Source organism: Salvelinus fontinalis, chromosome 14 (assembly GCF_029448725.1).
Source record: "Salvelinus fontinalis isolate EN_2023a chromosome 14, ASM2944872v1, whole genome shotgun sequence".
Classification (NCBI taxonomy): Eukaryota; Metazoa; Chordata; class Actinopteri; order Salmoniformes; family Salmonidae; genus Salvelinus; species Salvelinus fontinalis.
Window position 1 is genome coordinate 41,574,558 of NC_074678.1, and position 19,269 is coordinate 41,593,826.

Genomic DNA, 19,269 nt, shown 5'->3' on the forward strand with positions numbered 1-19,269 from the left:
AGTGCATTTGCGAAAAAAGCACTGTCGTTGCGCCAATGTGTACCTAACCATAAACATCAATGCCTTTCTTAAAATCAATACACAATTATATATTTTTAAACCTGCATATTTAGTTAAAATTGCCTGCTAACACACATTTCTTTTAACTAGGGAAATTCTGTCACTTCTCTTGCGTTCTGTGCAAGCAGAGTCAGGGTATATGCTGCAGTTTGGGCTGCCTGGCTCGTTGCGAACTGTGTGAAGACCAGTTCTTCCTAACAAAGACCGTAATTAATTTGCCAGAATTGTACATAATTATGACATAACATTGAAGGTTGTGCAATGTAACAGCAATATTTAGACTTAGGGATGCCACCCGTTAGATAAAAAAAATGAAATGGTTTCGTATTTCACTGAAAGAATAAACGTTTTGTTTTCGAAATGATAGTTTACGGATTTGACCATATCCCTTTAGCGGGATCATTTTCCTAAACAACCGCTGAATTGCAGGGCGCGAAATATTACTAAAAATATTTATAATCATGCAATCACAAGTGAAATATACCAAAACACAGCTTAGCTTGTTGTTAATCCACCCATCATGTCAGATTTTGAAAATATGCTTTGCAGCGAAAGCAATCCAAGCTTTTGTGAGTGTATCAATCAATGCTAGAACAGCTAGCCCCAAATTAGCATGGTCACGAAAGTCAGAAAAGTAATAAAATTAATCGCTTACCTTTGATAATCTTCGGATGTTTGCACTCACGAGACTCGCAGTTACACAATAAATGTTCTTTTTGTTCGATAAATATTACTTTTATAACAAAAAAACGGCATTTGGGTTGCGCGTTATATTCAGAAAACCAAAGCCTCGTTCCGTTCGACGAAAATTCCAAAAAGTAACCGTAATGTTCGTAGAAACATGTCAAATGTTTTTTTATAATCAATCCTCAGGTTGTTTTTAACAAACATAATCGATAATATTTCAACCGGACCGTAACCTATTCAATAAAAGAGAGAAAGAAAATGGAGAGCTACTCCTCTCGCGAGCAGGAACTAATCAAAGGACACATGACTAGTTTAAAAAAAATCATGCTCATTTTTCAAAATAAAAGCCTGAAGCTATGTCTAAAGCCTGGTCACAGCCTGAGGAAGCCATTGGAAAAGGAATCTGGTTGATACCATTTTAAATGGAAGAAAGATGGGCAAGGAAACATAGATAAAAAAAACGCTTCCGGGTTAGATTTCCTCAGGTTTTCGCCTGCAGAATCAGTTTTGTTATACTCACAGACAATATTTTGACAGTTTTGGAGACTTTGGAGTGTTTTCTATCCTAATCTGTAAATTATATGCATATTCTACGATCTGGACCTGAGAAATAGTCTGTTTACCTTGGGAACGTTATTTAAAAATAAAAAAATCTCACCCCTAGCATCAAGAGGTTAATGACCTAACATGCTGACCAGACTGGACACGTCGCGTGCGGGAGCGTTGCAAAATATATTTTGAAATCATTGCACCCACTGCTCGCTCGCGCCAACGAGCGTCTGCGTTGCCAAGGGCTAAAATAGAAGTCATTCCTATTTCTGACGCAGATCGCGCTGCAAGTCCTGCCTCCATCTCCTTATTGGTTTATAGAAGCAGGTACCCATGGGCCATCTCATCATTGGTTATACCCACATGGGTGATTGAAAGACGAACTATTTTGCCGGTTGTCGTGGTAATACTATGAAAGTGTAGATGCCAATCACCGTTTAAGTTCAAAAATGAAAAAGCCTGGAAGGAGGAGAGATGACTAGAAATTTTTCGGTTGACCATTTTATGTGTGGATTCATTGTCGGAGTAGAGGACCTTGTGCATTTCAGGTAAAATAACAACTCAATGTTTATATCCCAGGACAAATTGGCTAGCAACAGCGAGCTAGCTAAATAGGACAAATTAGCTAGCAAGTGCAAGCTAACTAGCTAAATTACCATACACGTTTAATGCTTTTCGACCTGTCCCCAAATGAATGTAATTGTGAGTTTGTTTTGATATTTTAACCTGCGTGTCGTGATTTGCGTTTGGTGTAGGGGGACAAAATAAATGTATGCACGATGGCGCACACGCGCAGACGGTTTGGGTTCCATGTAAGGCTCGTATTTCTGTGTATTATTTAATTAAGTCTATGATTTGATACTTGATAGAGCAGTCTGACTGAGCGGTGGTAAGCAGCAGCAGGCTCGTAAGCATTCATTCAAACAGCACTTTCCTGCATTTGCAAGCAGCTCTTCACTGTGCTTCAAGCATTGCGCTGCTTATGATTTCAAGCCTATCAACTCCCGAGATTAGGCTGGCAATACTATAGTGCTTATAAGAACATCCAATAGTCAAAGGTATATGAAATACAAATGGTATAGAGAGAAATAGTCCTATAATTCCTATAATAACTACAACCTAAAACTTCTTACTTGGGAATTTTGAAGACTCATGTTAAAAGGAACCACCAGCTTTCATATGTTCTGAGCAAGGAACTTAAAAGTTAGCTTTTTTTACATGGCAAATATTGCACTTTTACTTTCTTCTCCAACACTTTGTTTTTGCATTATTTAAACCAAATTGAACATGTTTCATTATTTATTTGAGACTAAATTTGTTTCATTGATGTATTATATTAAGTTAAAATAAGTGTTCATTCAGTATTGTTGTAATTGTCATTATTATAAATTATTTATATAAATAAAATCGGCCAATCGGTATCGGCTTTTTTGGTTCTCCAATAATCGGTCGACCTCTAGTTCATATGAGCGATTTTTATTTGACCAAACCTCAAATGCAAATGGCGAGTTGAAACCACTTGTCAGAGAGAAAGAAGTGATCTTTCATCTTTGTTATTCTGAGTAGCAGGGGGAGGAGCTTGTGTGTGTAGCAGGGGGAGGAGCTTGGTGTGTGTGTGAATGGGAAGGTGCAGTCACAGCAGAATTAGTGAAAGGAGATGAGAACAATCAGAGCTACATTCTTGCGATACAGGCATTTGGAATATCTTGCTAAAACATGAATTAGATGTATTGCCCAGCTGTACTACTTCACATGTTTGAGAGTTTTGGGATGTTGGAGATACTCCTGCCGAATTTGAATCCTGTTTGAGGCTGTTTACGTAGTCTAAGCATCAGTGCTAGGAGTGGCTGGTATTAGTCTCCTGGGGTGAAATGTGTGTGTTCAGCTACCAATGACGCACTAAAACTCCAAGTCCAAGCATCTGTTTTTTTCTTTCTTATGTGTGCTTTAAGTCAAGTGGGAATTTGTCACAAGTGAGTTTGTTGTCAATGTGAACTGCATACACTTGACAAGCTCTAGATTAATTTATGAGCCTTGTGAGCATCATCGGTTTAGTTTACAGTCATCAAAGCAATTTACTCTACATGTTTATCCTTAACCTTGACTGGTGAATGTGTTTTTGTGCTTGTGTCAAGATGACATTACAATAACCATTTTGCAGAAAGTAGCCTGAGTGACTGAGGGTTTAGGCTGGCCTTGTACACACTCCAAGGTACGCAAGTGTGAAAATTAGTTCCTTGTTTGACAGGCCGACCCGGGGTGTGGTTCACCCTTTGAGCTGTTTTGATGTGAGCCATAGCAAGATGTTATCATGCGTACAAAGTTTGTAAAGCCCTGATTCTAATGTGCCAGCACATTTTATAGGGCACAGTTTATGACACTAATTGAACATGGCCAACGTTATGGTTTCCAGATGTGAAAGGGTAAACACGATTCAGAGCACTGGTGGATGTTTAATTCTACAGCATTATTGTGTCACCACCTGAATTAATTAAATACAGATCATACTGAAATCTAGGCTTTCGAATCTCTTGATAGTCTCCTTTTTTTCTCTCCGAATGAATCTATTGATTCAGTGTGTGTGTGTCATTGACAATCAATGTTTTAAGCAATTAGACCTAAATAAAGTTGACATGGATCACTTCACTATTGATAGTGATTGGTTCGGTGTTATAGATTGATTGTCATTTTGAATCCTCCAGTTGTCTCTGTACATTTTTCAGTAGTGTCTGTGATGCTGTCCGCTTCCTGTTCTCTGGCTGACATTTGTGTTTTGGAATGCAGGCGACAGCATCTCTGACCCCCCCCCCCCACAAATCTCCCAGTGGCAGGAGGCTGTGGCTGCCATTCGGTCTCTCCAGGTTAAAACCTGCTCCCTCCAGCCTCTTCTCAACCCGCAGACTGGTTTAAACCGGTTCTCATGGAAAGGCTTTGTGTCTCCCATGAAATTTTGGGAAGGGTAATGTGGAGCTCTCCTCTGGTGATGTCACAGTGGATGAGAAAGACCTTGAGTCAGCCTTCTTTCTCTGATGGTAGAAGTGTGTATACTCAGGTAGCCTATACAGTGGCTGCCCCAATGATTGTTTACAGCCTATATAAGGGGCGAGATGAGACAATTATATTTACTTAAGAGGAGACAGCAGACTAGAAGTGCTGGAGTCAGCATGCTTGAAAGGAGATAAGAGTAGGCCTAATGGTCTTCCAACCCCCCCTTCCCTGTACTTCAACTCTAGTCCAGAACACACACACACACTCTGTCAAGTACACACTGAGCTCTGATTCTTCTTTCAGTTTATAACCTGTGCGTCTGTGAGATGTTCATGTCTGTGTGAGTGTATGCGTTATCCATGGTGTAGTGCCATAGTTGTGGGTCAGGCTGATGTTCAAGCTGAGTGTGTCTCCCTCCTGCTCCATCCTCTGCTATTACTTTAATGATGGGGGATTTGGGTCAGCATCTGGGGAGCTGGCATTGAGGCAGGCCTGTGCTGCAGTCAGGTCAGTCAGACAGAGAGCCCCCCCCTCTCCAGCACAGCTGGAGGAATTACTGACCGGCCCGCTACCACACGTCCACACTGATATGGTGCCCCAGTGAGCATTTAGGCCTAGATTTGTGCAGTTTTCATTGGTCAAGTGGTTGTTTATTTTTCCCCGACAGTGGTGTTTGCATTGCATGACCACTCATTATCAGCCAGTGTTCAACTTCCATCTCATCTTGGGGTGGTGCGATGGTACTTAAGCCTGCCCGCCGCTGATCCAGACCTGTGTGTTTGTTTATCCATATCTTTAACCCCCCTGTCTCTCGTTCTGTGTCCCCAGGTTGAGCGATGTCGGAGGAGGCGGTGCGTCAGACGCGCAGCCAGAAGCGGGCCCTGGAGAGGGACGTGGTGGCCCCTGGCAGCCCCGGGGGTGAGCTGGACATTAAGAAGGTGAAGCTGGAGAACTGTGAACAGCCACCTGCAGCAGACAGCCCTATAGCTCTAGTGGCTGTGGGGGGAGGAGATGTGGTGAAGACGGAGCAGGCAGCCAAGGTGTCCAGCATGAGCATCCTGAAGACCGACGAGGTCAAGGCTACCATCAAAGTGGAGGTGCAGACCGGGGACGGGCCTGTCGACATGAGCACGTCCAAGAGGTGAGAAGAACACTGATTACGCACACGGTCTAAGCCTACACTGTTTCTGGCTGTACATTTGAACAAGGCCTAACTGGACTGTGGTACCCTCAGACGCTGTCTATTTTTGTTAATAATATTACCATCACTCTCTAGATTTAGTTGTAGAACATTGCTCTAAAATGTTATTTTTCCCATCTGGCCTTTGGTGCATGTTTACAATATGATGGGTTGTCTTGGAGTCTGCTCATGGTACATTTTGGTGACTAGGGAATGTAGTGCTTTGTTATGACTGGAAAGGGACATTTGCTTGGAAAGCAAGTTTGCCTTCAAAATACAATTTTTAAAAGTGGAACATTGTAAATCCAAAAAGGCAAATATGGGATGATGTTGATATTGTCCTGAATTGATTATCCAGCTGTTAAGTTTTTGGTTAATTTTTAAAGTTGTATGTCTCTACTGAGGCAGTATGTGAGAGAGGCCTTGTCCACATCTTCAGATATGGTTGGGTTAAAATGAGTTATGAGGGTATGCATGGATGGTCATGTGCTGTTGTTGATGGTGGGGGGGTTGGTTGGTTATGGAAAAAGTTATCTTTTGACAAGTTGAAGCCTAGGCTGTTACAGTGTGTGTGTTGCAACGACTGTGTGTAGGTGTGTTTGAACTGCTGTCTGCGTTAGCTAGCGAGTGGGCTTCTCACACAGGAAGTGCATGTCTGTGCTCCCTCTGTTCCGGGTGGCCTGCCCCCATTTTGAGAAGTCTGAGGCTCTGGCTGACGGGCTCCATTTTCTCCAACACCTGAACTCTGCCTCACTTCATACAAAATGAAGGCTGTGTCACAAACTGGTTCCAGCCGGTCGTTGCTATGGTTTCCACTTTGGAAGGAGCAGTTGGGGAAAGGAGGGGCCGTTGAGTGGGTGTGTCACATGACCAAATGCCTGATGTCATGATGTGAGCTCTTCACTTGGTAGTCATTAATATACACTGGAGGTGAGAGCAGTAGTACGCAAGGAAGATAGCCGCCAAGGAAGGGCTTTGCAGTTATGCATCGTAGAAGTTCACCCTCATGTCACCTTTGCCCTTTTCTTCACCCTAAGCCTGTGCTGCTACTGTTTCCATGTTTTTGTGTAGAACTTTTAGTGTTTGCAGAGGAGATCTAGCATTTTGATCCAACTGTTTCAGAAACTGGGTGCCGAGTAATAGAATATGCATTGCTTTCCAATGTCATTGAATTAGAAAGATATATAAAAACACTTATTTTGCCCAGATAGACCTTTTTATAGGCTAAAGCAAACGGTTGATGACATTTGTCTCTGTCCAGTTTTGTGAATAGTGGTTTGTACTGGTAGGAATACCTATCTCCCATGAGGTTACTCTTTCAGAGGAAGTGCGAGTCAACACTGCTGAGTATTCCAGAGAACTAACGTTAGTAGCTTGTAGAAACGGAAGCCGTGGCCACTGGATCTTATGTAACCACGTACTTGGCTTTTGTTTATGCTTGTCTAATCAGCTTTCAGGGTGGAGATGATCACCTCGTCACCAAATATATAATAACCCTCGCTTTGCCCATTGCCTGGGCTAGGAGTTTCTCCTGGTTAGGTCGTGTGTGTGTGTGGTCCTATCCATTGGTTTACTTTTTGCCCTACTTGGTCCATTGCTTTACAAGCCCTCTATCACCAGCTGTGGATTGTGTGACTGTAAACCATAGCTACTGTATCTCTCTCGGCCTGCCCTCTAAACAACGAGGCCTCAGCCCTGTTACCACCGCAGGGCCCTGGGATGTTTTGCACCAGCCAGGATGACTGTGTCCTTGTTGATATGCCTGTGTACTACCCTCTGCATCGTAGCCCAAGACACACAGTCAGTCAGGGTGTATACAATAGGCTGTCTCCTAGCCATGTTCCCTTCCCCCACCCCTCTCTCTCCCCTCCAGTGTCTCTTGCGGGCCTCTGCTCTGCGACTCTGGTGTCAGCAGCTGGGAGGGGTGGGGCCGCAGGCATAGCTACTGTCCGTACAAAGCGTCACCTACCCACCTCCCAGCCTCACTCCCCCACGGGGTACGGGCGGGACGCCTGCTGTGTAGGGGCCAGCGAGCTATCTCCTCCATCGGCCTTTCACTCCCCCTCTCCGTCACAGGCTCCACGCTGAATACCGCTGCTCCTCTTTGTCCTCCTCAGGCTGGAGGAAACAACAGCTAGCTAAAGCCACAGAGGGAGCTATGAGGCCAGATCTAATCACACAGCCGGCCTAAGTCTGCAACTTGTAGCTCGGGCCTAGAAGCGCACGTATTTTGGCTCTGTTTTGAATGCATTCATTTTCTCCTCTTATATTCCAGTTGTAAGCACTTGGAGTCTGCTTGTTATTCAGACAGGGCTCTGAACAGAGCTCCCACTCCACCATGACGGCTCTATTGATCTCAGATCAACTTGGGTGTCCCACAACTGCTGCTCACTCATAGACCACTGAAATTTTAGAATTTACCGCCCTCTACTGGACCCATCTTGCTACTGTATCTTTTTGCATACATGCCCAAGTGGTTCTCATTTGCTAGGTGATTAGTGATCACACTCAAATTAATTTCCAAATTGTGTGAGGAGAGGGATTGTCACTCAAGGGGGGTTTTGCTCTCCATATTTATATTTTGCCTAGTAGAGTTTAGTTTATAAAGTAAATTGTTTGTTTCTCTCTCTTCTCCCAGTGACTTAAAGAAAGAGAGGCAGCCCCTGTCACCAAACAATGACGTCATAGTGCTGTCAGACAACGAGCCGTCCAGCCCTGTCATGAACGGCCTGAACCATTTCAGGAAGACAGACACTGACCTGCTCATGGTACGACCCGACACACACACACACACACACAAACACAGCGGCGACTCTCCTTTGTCCTATTCACAATGTTTCTTTATCTACCATGGATGCAAATAAATTCAATGTAGTTGTGTGTATGACCCCCTGCTGTCTTCCCTTGTGTAGAAGAGCAGGCCAGATGAGAGGGAGTGCATCATCAAACAGTTGATGGAGGAGCTGAGACTACAGGAGGCCAAGCTGGTGCTGCTGAAGAAACTACGACAGAGCCAGACACAGAAGGAGAGCACTGTACAGAAGGTATCTAAACAAATGCACACACACACTGTTTGCGCTAAACCCCTAGATTGCCATGAATAGTCTGGTCTCTCTCTTCCAGCCAACCTCTGGCTCTGTAGCCACTCCTCCACCTCTGGTCAGAGGCAGCATGACATCAGGCAAAGGAGTGCTACAGGTACAGGCAGCTACTGCTCACCACCACTACACAATGCAATCATACGGATGTACATTGCTGCTGTTGTGTACCACACATTCACGCTCCTTGTAATAGTATACCAGTGCATCCATTCAGCCACTAAGTACATTCAAGCTCTCTGTACTAGCTTGTTGTCAGTGTGTCATCTGTTCAACCATGCTGTGCTGTCTGAGGTAATCACACACAGTTAGCGGTGACACACTACAGCTGATGTGAAATGGCTGTTTAGCATTTACTTTGACTTGACAGAACGATTTTAAATATGACATGACATGGACTGGCCACTTGCCAGCAAATGTCAACATTGATCATGTGATGCTTTCATGGGCAAATCTCGTTGCCATTAAATCATGATTTAGCCAAAGGTCTGAGTTACACGTGTGGCTTTTGAGTTGGGAATCGTCCCTCATCGTATGGGTTCATCATGTGGTTGTGTTGCGTGTAAACCCTGTTGTTTTTGTGTCCAGGTGTCGTCAGTCCGTAGCTCAGGCACAGTGATCCCTCCTCCATTAGTCCGGGGTGGGCAGCATGTCCCGTCCAAGCAGAACTCCCAGACCACCATGCCACCCCTGGTCAGAGGGGCGCAGGTAACTTATACTCTGGTACTTACCTTTTTTAAACATACTTTTGTTGTTGTCTGTTGAGTATGCCCCTTTGGTACTTGTGCAATGTCAGTTATTAATAAGGCAGGTAGCCTAGTGGTTAGAGCGTTGTGTCAGTAACCGAAAGGTTGCTAGATCGAATCCCCGATCTGACATGGTAAAAATCTGTCGTTCTGCCTCTGAACAAGGCAGTTAACCCACTGTTCCCCGGTAGGACGTCATTGTAAATACGTAATTGTTCTTAACTGACTTGCCTAGTTAAAGAAAGGTAACATTTTTTTTAAATAAAAAAATACAAATTGTAACATTCTCTGTATGAACAGTGTATATTTTCATAAATTTTTATGCTGCTTTCTAAACAAATTCCTTGGATGTGAACTTTCTGCAACCAATAGACCAAATGCATAACACACACGCTTGTCAGTCTTTTCCAGTAAATTAATTTTACAATGATATTTTGCATATCTTCTCTCAATCTCTCTCTCCATGCCCTCTCCTGCCTCTGTCCCTCTCCCTGTGTGTGTGACTCCCCTCTCCCTTATGTCCATGCCGTACCCCATCTTCCTGTGTGTGTGTGTGACGTTGTCAGCCCATCGCGGTATCTCCCCAGCAGATCGCGTCCCTGCGGCAGCAGCAGCAGCAGCACTCTGGGTCGGGCCCCCCTCCCCTGCTGCTGGCCCCCAGAGCCTCGGTCCCCAACGTCCAGGTGCAGGGCCAGAGGATCATCCAGCAGGGCCTCATCAGGGTAGCCAACGTCCCAAACACCAACGTCCTGGTCAACATACCACAGGTTAGACCACTATCACCCAGGACAGTCAGAAACACAGGTCACTAAACGTACTGGCCAGCATCTTACATTAAGACCCCTTCGACTTCCAACAGCATTACTTCTCCATCGCTTTTCATCTTGACTAATATGTGTCTCTGTTCCACAGGGCTCTCAGAAGGGCTCGTCCGTGACGTCCCAGGCCGGGATGGGCAGTAGTGTGTCCACGGTCCAGGCCAACGAGTCCCCGGCTGCTCGCCAGGCGGCTGCCAAGCTGGCTCTGCGTAAGCAGCTGGAGAAGACCCTGCTGGATATCCCTCCTCCCAAACCTCCCACCCCCGAATTCAACTTCTTGCCATCAGCAGCCAACAACGAGTTCATCTACCTGGTGGGCCTGGAGGAGGTGGTGCAGAACCTGCTGGACACACTGGGACGGGGTGAGTTTATACTTTCATTCAGAAATATTGATTCATTGCATCAGCAGTTTTATATGCTTTTTATGGTAGTAGTAGTAGCTAATCTCTTTTCATTCTACCTCCTTTGTTCTATTTGAAAGCTGCTGGCATAAGGTACGTAATACTGGCATGTCACTTTTCTGTGTTTCTCTCAGGCAAGCAGCAGGGTCAGTCTGTTGCCCCGGAGATCCCCGTCCCCGAGGAGCCGCACACCTGCGCCCAGTGCAAGACTGACTTCACGTCGCGCTGGCGCTCGGAGAAGAGCGGCCCCGTCCTGTGTGACCACTGCATGTCGTCCAACCTGAAGAAGGCCCTGAAGGCAGAGCACACCAACCGGCTGAAGGCAGCCTTCGTCAAGGCCCTGCAGCAGGAGCAGGAGATAGAGCAGCGCATCCTCCATCAGGCCGCCTCCACTGTCTCCAAAACACCCTCTTCCTCTGGGATGAAGAGCGAGCACCAGCAGCATGTGCTGGTGTCACAGCAGTACAAGCAGGCCAGAGCCCATCTTCAGCAGCAGCATAGAGGCACGCCTGTGGCCCGCCACCACTCCTCCATCAAGCAGGTCAGCACTGGGACGCAACACTACACACAACTAACTTGTACGAAAGGGGAAGCTTGTCTGTACATTTTGATGCCTTAAAAAAGTGGCAACCTTTTTAATTATATTAACACATTGGTTAATTACTAAACTTAATATTTTCTCCCTCCCCCTCTCAGAGCCCTGGTCAACTATCCCGTAGTGTGCAGCAGGCGGTGGGGTCTCGCGGTGTCAGTCACTCGTTCCCCACATCCTCTCAGCAGCTGCAGAATGCTGTGACGGCGGCCGCGCTGGCCAGCAGGCCAGGTAAGCATGCCATGCGCCCGGCGCAGGGGACAAAGGGCATCAGCAATAACCCCTCGGCCAACCCCAACGCCTGGAGGAAGCAGACCACCGGGAACTCAGGTAGATGAACCTCTACAGGACAGAGACAAGACCCTGTTCTCACCTGCTTCTCTTTTTCTCTCCCTCTCTCTTCCTCCTCTTCTCTCCCTCCCTGGCGACCTAAAATACATTCTAGTGTTACAAAAGGTTGTGGAAGGTGCATTATTACCTCAATGGGGTGACTGTATGCTTGCCTAGTTAAATAAATAAATACAAATGGGGTGACTGTTAGTCTGAGATGTAGATAGGCTTTAGCTAGCTGACCCTTTCTCTCTCTTTGCCTTTCCTCTGGTTGTGGATCAGACTCATTTGTGTTTTTAAAATGTAGAATCCATTCATTCCGATAAAAAAGTGTGTCCTTGATTTTTGCTGTAATGGCTGCAGACAGGCTAAAGGATGGTAGAGGGTGTTTGAGATGTTTCCTGTTTGTGTCCTGTGTACTCACTGCTGTGGTTGTCGTCTCCTTCCAGGTATGACCATGGCCTATGTGAACCCCAGCCTGTCTGTCAACAAGACCACCACCTCAGCCAACCTGGAGCGCCAGAGAGAGTACCTCCTGGACATGATTCCCCCCCGCTCCATCTCCCAGACAGCCAACACATGGAAATAACACCACCGGCTATATCAACCCTTATTATTAATCTGAATAATAGTCACTCATTATCAATTTAACAAAGGACTCCTCTCTGGAAAACAATATCACATAATCTACCATTGACCAATGAAATAAAAACTAAAACGCACCTCTCCTTATGTTCTCTCCCTCCGCCATCTATCTTCCTGTGAGTCTTCAGTTCTAGTGTGGAGCACTGGTGTTGTACTGGGAGAATACAGGGCTCTGAGAGATGCCACATCCAAAAGGGTGGCATGGACTTAATCAATCTCAAACATTTCTGGTGCCTCCCTTTCCTGGTCAGTTTTGATATTCACACATTTGCACCGAGAGGGAGGGATGTCCCAGTCCAGCTGTGTCTGTGGCTCTGATTGGCTATCCACTGTGAATGATGCGCCTTCATCTCCCCCTTCTACCTGGGAGAGCCAGGACTGGGTCTCTCTCTGGCCTCAGTGGTAGCCTGGCAGGGCTGGTGGCACAAGACTGCAGACAGACAGATGTCATTGCAGGGACTGTGGGTGATGCCTCGATCACACCGACGGCTTTATTGCATTTTGTTACACCAGAAGTACATTCATTTCCAATGGAACGCTGCGTTTGCCTTGCAGCATTGCTTTGCAGAGGCAGTTGCAGTGCGTTCTGTGTGGTGCATACGTTGGATTTAACTTATGCGTCAAACTGTATGCATAGACAGCTTGACAGAAATGGTAGCAGAAGGTGAATGTTGAATTTTTGTTGCACACATATCCAGATGATGCTGCGTACTAATTTGCGCAATGACACTATCGGTGTGATCAAGGTGTGAGCCTAGAGGACCATCCAAGGAATACTAAAATAGCTTCAGCTTTGCAAAAATAAAAAATACTTTTGGAAGAAGAACAAAATCTATCCACAGAATAGACTGCCTTGTCTTTGAACTGACGGTGTGCAGAAGAGGAGCAGCCCGGAGTGTGTCTGGTTATTTTGTATGGCTCAATGTTAGAATATTTTTTGGGTTTTTTTATAAGTCAAAAGATTCTGCTCCCTTCTATTTTGGAACTGGACTCTTTCATGGAGGTCTCTGTTTGTTTGAAAGGTAACGTTACTGTTGAGGTGGTTTTACATCTGTTGGTTTAGTGTTTCATTTTGAAAGACTTTGTTTTCTAAGCTGAAAAATGATTAAGTAACTAACTTAACTTTTTAATATGTACAAACACGGAACACATTGTGTGAGGATTATTCTTGTAAATGGTTTAAAAAAAACTAAAAATGGAGCCTTCCAAAGAAATAGTGCAGCCCAAATGATCCTTTCTACTCTTTTTTTTTTATTTTTTTTTTATATAAACCCTTGGTGGTCAAAATGGACAGGATGTGCTTTTTTTCTGAAATGCAAAAGGGGAGGGTAAAGGGACTTCATTTTATGAAGCCATTTTGCTTTTAGTCATGTTGTGGGGCATTACTTTTCTTACAGACAAATGCTGTCTCTGGGTATATTTATAGGGTCACTAGTTAAGATGTATGCTTATGCCCTCAGTTCCAATGGATCTCCACTTTAGATTATTTTCTTGTGTGTCCAGTGTTTTCTACGCGCACCCATTCATTGGTCTAAAAAGCTGGACAGCTTTCAGAATGTAGTTATGTGAAACCCTAGAAACATTTATACTTGTATTTTCTTTTACAAGGGAGAGTGTGAGTTATGTCAGATCCCTTAATTAGCTAGCTTGCTAGCCCATCTGGTGGAAAGGCCAGCGGTATTGCATTTATATAGGTGGTGCAGTACAGGGTAAGAAAGTGTTGAAATATGCACCATGCTTACAAAGCTCCCTCTCAGAAGGAATAAGACGGTGCTGTGTCAGTATGAGGTCTTATGAGGTCGAGCTTCTGTATCCAAACATGGTTCAGAGCTACACAACAGTTCAGTAGCCTAATAGAAATTAAACTGAAAGGAAATGATCAAACAATGCTTTGAATTTAGGTTCTATCTTGTGCTGCCACAATTTCTTTTTTCATTTTTTTTTCTTAAAAAAATGTGGAGTACATGCTTTCCCCTGATTTAATACATTTAACACTGATAGCAGTGTGTGTGGTGTTCCAGACCTCCGGATAAACCAAGTGTGTTTGTTAACAACGAGACACCGTAAGTGTTAATAAAGTGCTGGTTCATACAGCAACTCCCCAGCTTGTCCTTTTCATATGAATCCCATTGTTTTCTGTAACCACCAAGTTATTTGGCTGATCTCCCATTGTTATAGATTTGGTCCTTTTTTTCTTCTCATACCTACCCTATTATTAGATTTCAGAGAGATAAATGGGCTTTCATCTCTAACATATTTGCCGTATAGTGGACTACTTAATAGGGCTTTGGGTAAAAGCAGTTCACTATATGGGGAATAAGATGTCATTTGAGATTTGCCTGTTCATCTTATGGAGCCCTGCTCAGAGCCATGATGGTTGGGGTCCTTGGCCTGCGTTCCAGGTATAGAGAATGATCGAGACCTAAGTCGCCAAAAGGCTGTATTAGCATGCACAGCGCCATTGAGGGCTTCCACCATTTTAATGTAGTCAACTCAGTGGGACTTCCAACTTAATTGGCTAATCCCTCCTGGTGACATGTCCGACCGGGTCATCAGGAGGGATCAGCTAATCGTGAAGAAAATAAATTGACTACTTCAAAATGGAGATAGCATGGGCAGCACCATTGAGGCTGACATATGCTATAATGGCACAGATATAAAGATGAGTCCTCTGTCTATCTCTGGTTCCAGGCTGCAGGTGCAGCAGCCATTAGTGTGCTGTCCTGACTACTGCCTGCTGCTGTTTGACGACTAACACCATTCCGTTGTATCTGGGGTGCTAGCACTTTACCATGTAGCGCCTCACCCTAAAAAAAATGTTCCTATTTGTTTAGAGTTTTCTTGCTCTATCAAGTAAAAAATAAACAATTTAACCCATTCCTTTTTATTCCAGGCTTTGTTGTAGATTGTATAATGTTGATTTGAATGACTTTTCCTGACAATTATTTTTATGATTTTTGTAGGCCTATACAAAAACTAATTGAATTACCTTGTTTAATTATAACATGATCAGGCTTATTGTCCTGCCATATAAAACGTCATCAGAGATTTAGTATTTGTTTTACCACTCACATACGTCATTGAAATTGCCCAAGAGTTACCATAGATTTAGTGATCAGATGTTTGGGTCTTAGTTAATTTCAAACAGTATATGGAAAAGGGCAGTACAACTGTCGTGATATCTTGGAAATCTATCAAATAGGTGCAGCAGCACACCTATTCATATATGATCTAAAGGCATGATATAGAATCTACATGTTCCATCAATAGTAAGACCGCATAGGTGTGCGTAAAATACTCACCAGTTTGGAGAGGTACGTGTTGGCCGTCTGGTCATGCCGCTCCAAAGCAGAGTATCTTTCCACTTGCCGTTCGTTCTTGGGTTCGCTTTATGAGCATGTTTCTGGCTCAAGGTAAGAGACCTGCGACTCTCTGTGCTCGACATTTTGAAGCTGTGGGTGTCGTGTGTACCTGTGTAGACAACGCGGCCAGTGCATCTGTCATCCTTTTTGATTTACAGGTGTAAACGAACCTCCAGATATTGTTACCATGGAATTAGACTGTTCTGTTTCAACAGGAAAATTGCCAGGTTAACAGTTAATCAGTGAACGGGTTGCTCCATGTGTGTTGATTATGAATGGCAGAAAAAAGTAGGCTAGGCAAAGTAGCCAGACCAACGAACTATTGATTGTTTTACTTTTAGATTGCAGCGTTTTTGGTCTCCCGAGTATACTTATACCATTATATTGTTTGAGAGATTATAAAATCACTGTCTGTGATGAATAGGCTACATGTGGATAGCATATTATCAATAGGCTAGACCTACAATATTTCCAGCAGCTAACCGCTAATAACCTTTATTAGCCTACATGGGGAACAAACGAAAGTCAAGAGATTTTAAATTGCACATGATTTAATCACTCACATTGTCCTGGCCTCTTGCTTATTGCAACCAAGACTGCTCTGCCACCTGTTGGATTGTCGGGCGGTTAGAAGGACTGAACTGCATCAGATAGGCAATTAACTGCTGGCATGGCTCTTCCACGGTGACGTCGTCCGGGTAGACCAAGGCCTTGCGCTGAGCCCGCGGGAGTTTGCTGACATTGGAATCGTCGTACGGCATACACCCAGTGACCATGACATAGAGAATCACACCCAAGCTCCACACATCATATTTCTTAGGGTCGTATGGAACTCCGAGGAGTACCTCCGGTGGGGCGTAGGCCGCTGAACCACAGTAGGTGCTGCTCAGCTCAGGGTAGCCCATGGCAAACCTCCCAAAACCAAAGTCTGTGATCTTCACCTGGTTGTCCCTAGTCAGCAGCACATTCTCACATTTCATGTCTCGATGGACGATGTTGTTTTGATTGAGATAGTTCACAGCGCTGACAATCTGGGAAAACATGGCCTTGGCCTGGGCTATGGGGATGGAATTGACCTCTTGGATTTTTTGGAGAAGGTCCGTCGCTGCCGCCTCCATCACTATGTATAGTCGTCCGTTGCAAACCTCGATGAATTCGTGCACATGTACAATATTGGTATGTCTCACTCCCCTCAAAAGTGTCAGCTCCCTGGGTAGAAACTTGTGGACGAAGTCGTGGGGAGCCTTTTTGCGGTCCACAATTTTTATGGCCACCTCAGAATTGTGTTTCTGGGAGCTGGCTAATTTCACTTTGGAGTAGCTTCCCTCGCCGATTGTTGCTCCCAACTTGTAGCCCATCTCGCGCAGAACTTTCTCTGTGTACATTTTCAAAAAGGTATGGTTGACTTACTGCTCTTCAAAATTTGTCTTGCTGCTCCATCAGGGCATAAACCCCGAGTGGTCACAAGCTCTTCGACCAATTTGAGGAACGTTAAGATGTTTCTCAGGTGGCGGTGACAACGTTGTGATATACTAGATACACTTATTGATAAGGTCACCGGCGTTTTAGCGCTTGCATTATGACGACATTGTGACAAACCCTGACGGCATTCTGAGGTTCGCTAAGCTTCAGTGGCAGGCCTAGGCTACTGTAGTCCTCTCTTACAGTACTATATTCCTGTTATGATTTATTGTATCTGAACAATAACTAGATTTCTATCACCTTATTTGGACTATTTAGCTGTATGAAATTAAACAAAATGACAGTCCTATTCCATCATCTAGAGTAGACTTCCGATAATTGGATACTGTTGGCTGTAATGTCTTCATATGACCTCAGGATGGCAGACTGCACCAAGAATTTCCTTCGCCTTATCCACGTCTCTCTCTCTCTCAATATACTGGTACAGCTGTTTGGGGATTATTTTTAACAAGGGTTTACATAACTCAATAGGAGGAACAAAAAGGATGTAGTCCAATCTAAATTTACCTTAAAATTGGTTTCCAGAAGAGTGTCCTCCCATTGTCCTATCACTCACCACTCTACAAACTGACCAAAAAAACGGAGCTTTCAATTGTTCCTAAAATGAGCAGACTTCATAAAGCAGGCCTGCTAGAACGCTGAACAAACAGGCTAGAATGTTGAGCGCAGCACTGACCTTTCCTGAAGAATGTGAGCTATTGTTTGTTAACATGACCCAGTTAGGAGCTGCAGCTATTGGCAAGAGTTGTGCGAATGAACTGTACTGTGTTCAATTTTGCTTATGGAGGTTGTTCATGTGTCTGTGTCATACACTTGCATGCATAATGTGTGTATGTGTGCTGTTGGGGATTTCCCATAATTTTTAAAAAACTTATCTTTGATGCTTCAAACACATTTAAACCTGATGTCAAATCCCCTCTATTTAAAGTTTCAGGCAATGCAGATGAAACCATAAATGAATTAAATGCAATACATTTATCTGGTATTTTAGAATATACCGTACATATGACCTTGTGAATGTTATATTATGCTCAATGCCAGAATAATTAGAATTGTACATATTTGCTATCTAAATCCATATGCATTTCCTGCCTCTATAAAGTGACTGGCATTGTTATTATCTGTGAGTGCCACTTACAGAGCTTTGAGTCATTCCCCACTCTGCTCCCGTTTCTCCACAGAGGGTTTGTTGGTTCAGCCACTTTCTGGCTGTCTGAGCTGCTATGACTCACCGGAGGCTGGGCCAATAAGCTGGCTACTCCCGTGTCTCCCTGCCTCGTAATTGGCTGCCTCTTCTAGAGAAGGGCTACTGATACAAACAGCTAGCCGGTTTCATCAGAGAGAGAGAGAGAGAGAGAGAGGAAGGTTCTGAGTGGGAGATAGCAGGCAGTGAGAGAGAGAACGAGAGAGTGTATTCTGTAAAGCAGTGCAACTCATTCTTCCCTTCTTCTTCTGTGCTGAATCCTCCCAGGCTGACAAGATGAACCACAGCTCGACTGAACCGGCGGAGACCATCGAGCCCCTGCGCTATCTCAGGTAGGCACCAACAAAATCAGGACAACACAGCTATTCCTGCTCTCAATTCACTTCAATTCTCCAATACCCTCTGGCAGTAGTTTACAACTTTTATTATGGCTTGTGAACTCTGTTTTGCACATCCTGCTTATAAATATGAGCTGACCTTTGATCGCTGATGGCGTATGAGCTCTTGTGCATGTTTTTATGCTGTAGACATAAAGTTGGGTGTGTGACGCAGTTTTTCCATCCAGAGAGGTTCTCTGTGTAGAGACAGGTGTCCAGATCAGTCCTGCCAGCGGCTGCATTCATTCACCTTACTTTTATGCAACAGATAACGGAACCTGTCGCACCAACTCATATTTCTATCTCTGCCCTCCGCATCACAGTCTATTTGTGGGTGCGTGTGTGTGAAAGAGAGAGCAAACAAGACAGCCTGAGAAAGAGATAAGGGGCTCAAATCAAGGCTGCAATGACACCTGCTGGTGCTTGATTTTTCTGCCTGCCTGTCAGAAACTGTTGAGGAGCAGGATGTGTAATCACCTGCCGGAGATCCCCTGTCTGTCTAAGACAGAAGACAAAGTTCCAGGCTGATTTTTAATTACCTACACTCTGTGTTGGAATGAAAGATGATGATGGATAAGATAAACGTGTGTCCACAAACTTTTGGCTCCATATTGTGACTTGACACAGAGGATGCCTAGGCTACAGCGCATAGGTAGGGCTATAGAGGTGTTGCATGAGCAAATCCCCTAGGATAATGTATTCTATAATTTACATTATAATGAATAAATATATGGATTGTTTTGAATATAT

General features: G+C 44.4%; 3 protein-coding genes across 6 annotated transcripts in view; 2 read left to right on the forward strand and 1 right to left on the reverse strand.

The window, feature by feature from the left end:
• The window catches only part of LOC129810866 (transcriptional repressor p66 alpha-like), a 35,498-nt gene extending 20,527 nt beyond the window's left edge, over positions 1-14,971 (forward strand). The window contains exons 2-11 of one of the 4 annotated variants that reach the window (XM_055861824.1): positions 5,113-5,425; positions 8,103-8,232; positions 8,377-8,508; positions 8,588-8,662; positions 9,151-9,285; positions 9,899-10,075; positions 10,221-10,488; positions 10,662-11,068; positions 11,224-11,449; positions 11,899-14,971. In XM_055861824.1, the coding sequence (XP_055717799.1) occupies positions 5,121-5,425; positions 8,103-8,232; positions 8,377-8,508; positions 8,588-8,662; positions 9,151-9,285; positions 9,899-10,075; positions 10,221-10,488; positions 10,662-11,068; positions 11,224-11,449; positions 11,899-12,038 (1,995 nt within the window). In that variant the 5' untranslated portion in view covers positions 5,113-5,120 and the 3' untranslated portion in view covers positions 12,039-14,971. Of the gene's footprint in view, positions 1-5,112; positions 5,426-8,102; positions 8,233-8,376; positions 8,509-8,587; positions 8,663-9,150; positions 9,286-9,874; positions 10,076-10,220; positions 10,489-10,661; positions 11,069-11,223; positions 11,450-11,898 lie in introns of all 4 variants that reach the window. The other 3 variants (XM_055861825.1, XM_055861822.1, XM_055861823.1) reach the window with 3 other exon arrangements.
• Positions 14,972-16,037: 1,066 nt separating this feature from the next.
• On the reverse strand, positions 16,038-16,995 carry tssk6 (testis-specific serine kinase 6). Its single transcript, XM_055861832.1, has one exon. It carries the CDS (start codon positions 16,839-16,841, stop codon positions 16,038-16,040), a length of 804 nt encoding a protein of 267 aa, XP_055717807.1. The 5' UTR covers positions 16,842-16,995.
• Positions 16,996-18,247: 1,252 nt separating this feature from the next.
• LOC129810871 (yjeF N-terminal domain-containing 3) overlaps positions 18,248-19,269 on the forward strand; it is a 78,994-nt gene continuing 77,972 nt past the window's right edge. Inside the window, exon 1 of the mRNA XM_055861833.1 lies at positions 18,248-18,474. Coding sequence (XP_055717808.1) covers positions 18,419-18,474 — 56 coding nt within the window. The 5' untranslated portion in view covers positions 18,248-18,418. The remainder of the gene's footprint in view (positions 18,475-19,269) is intronic.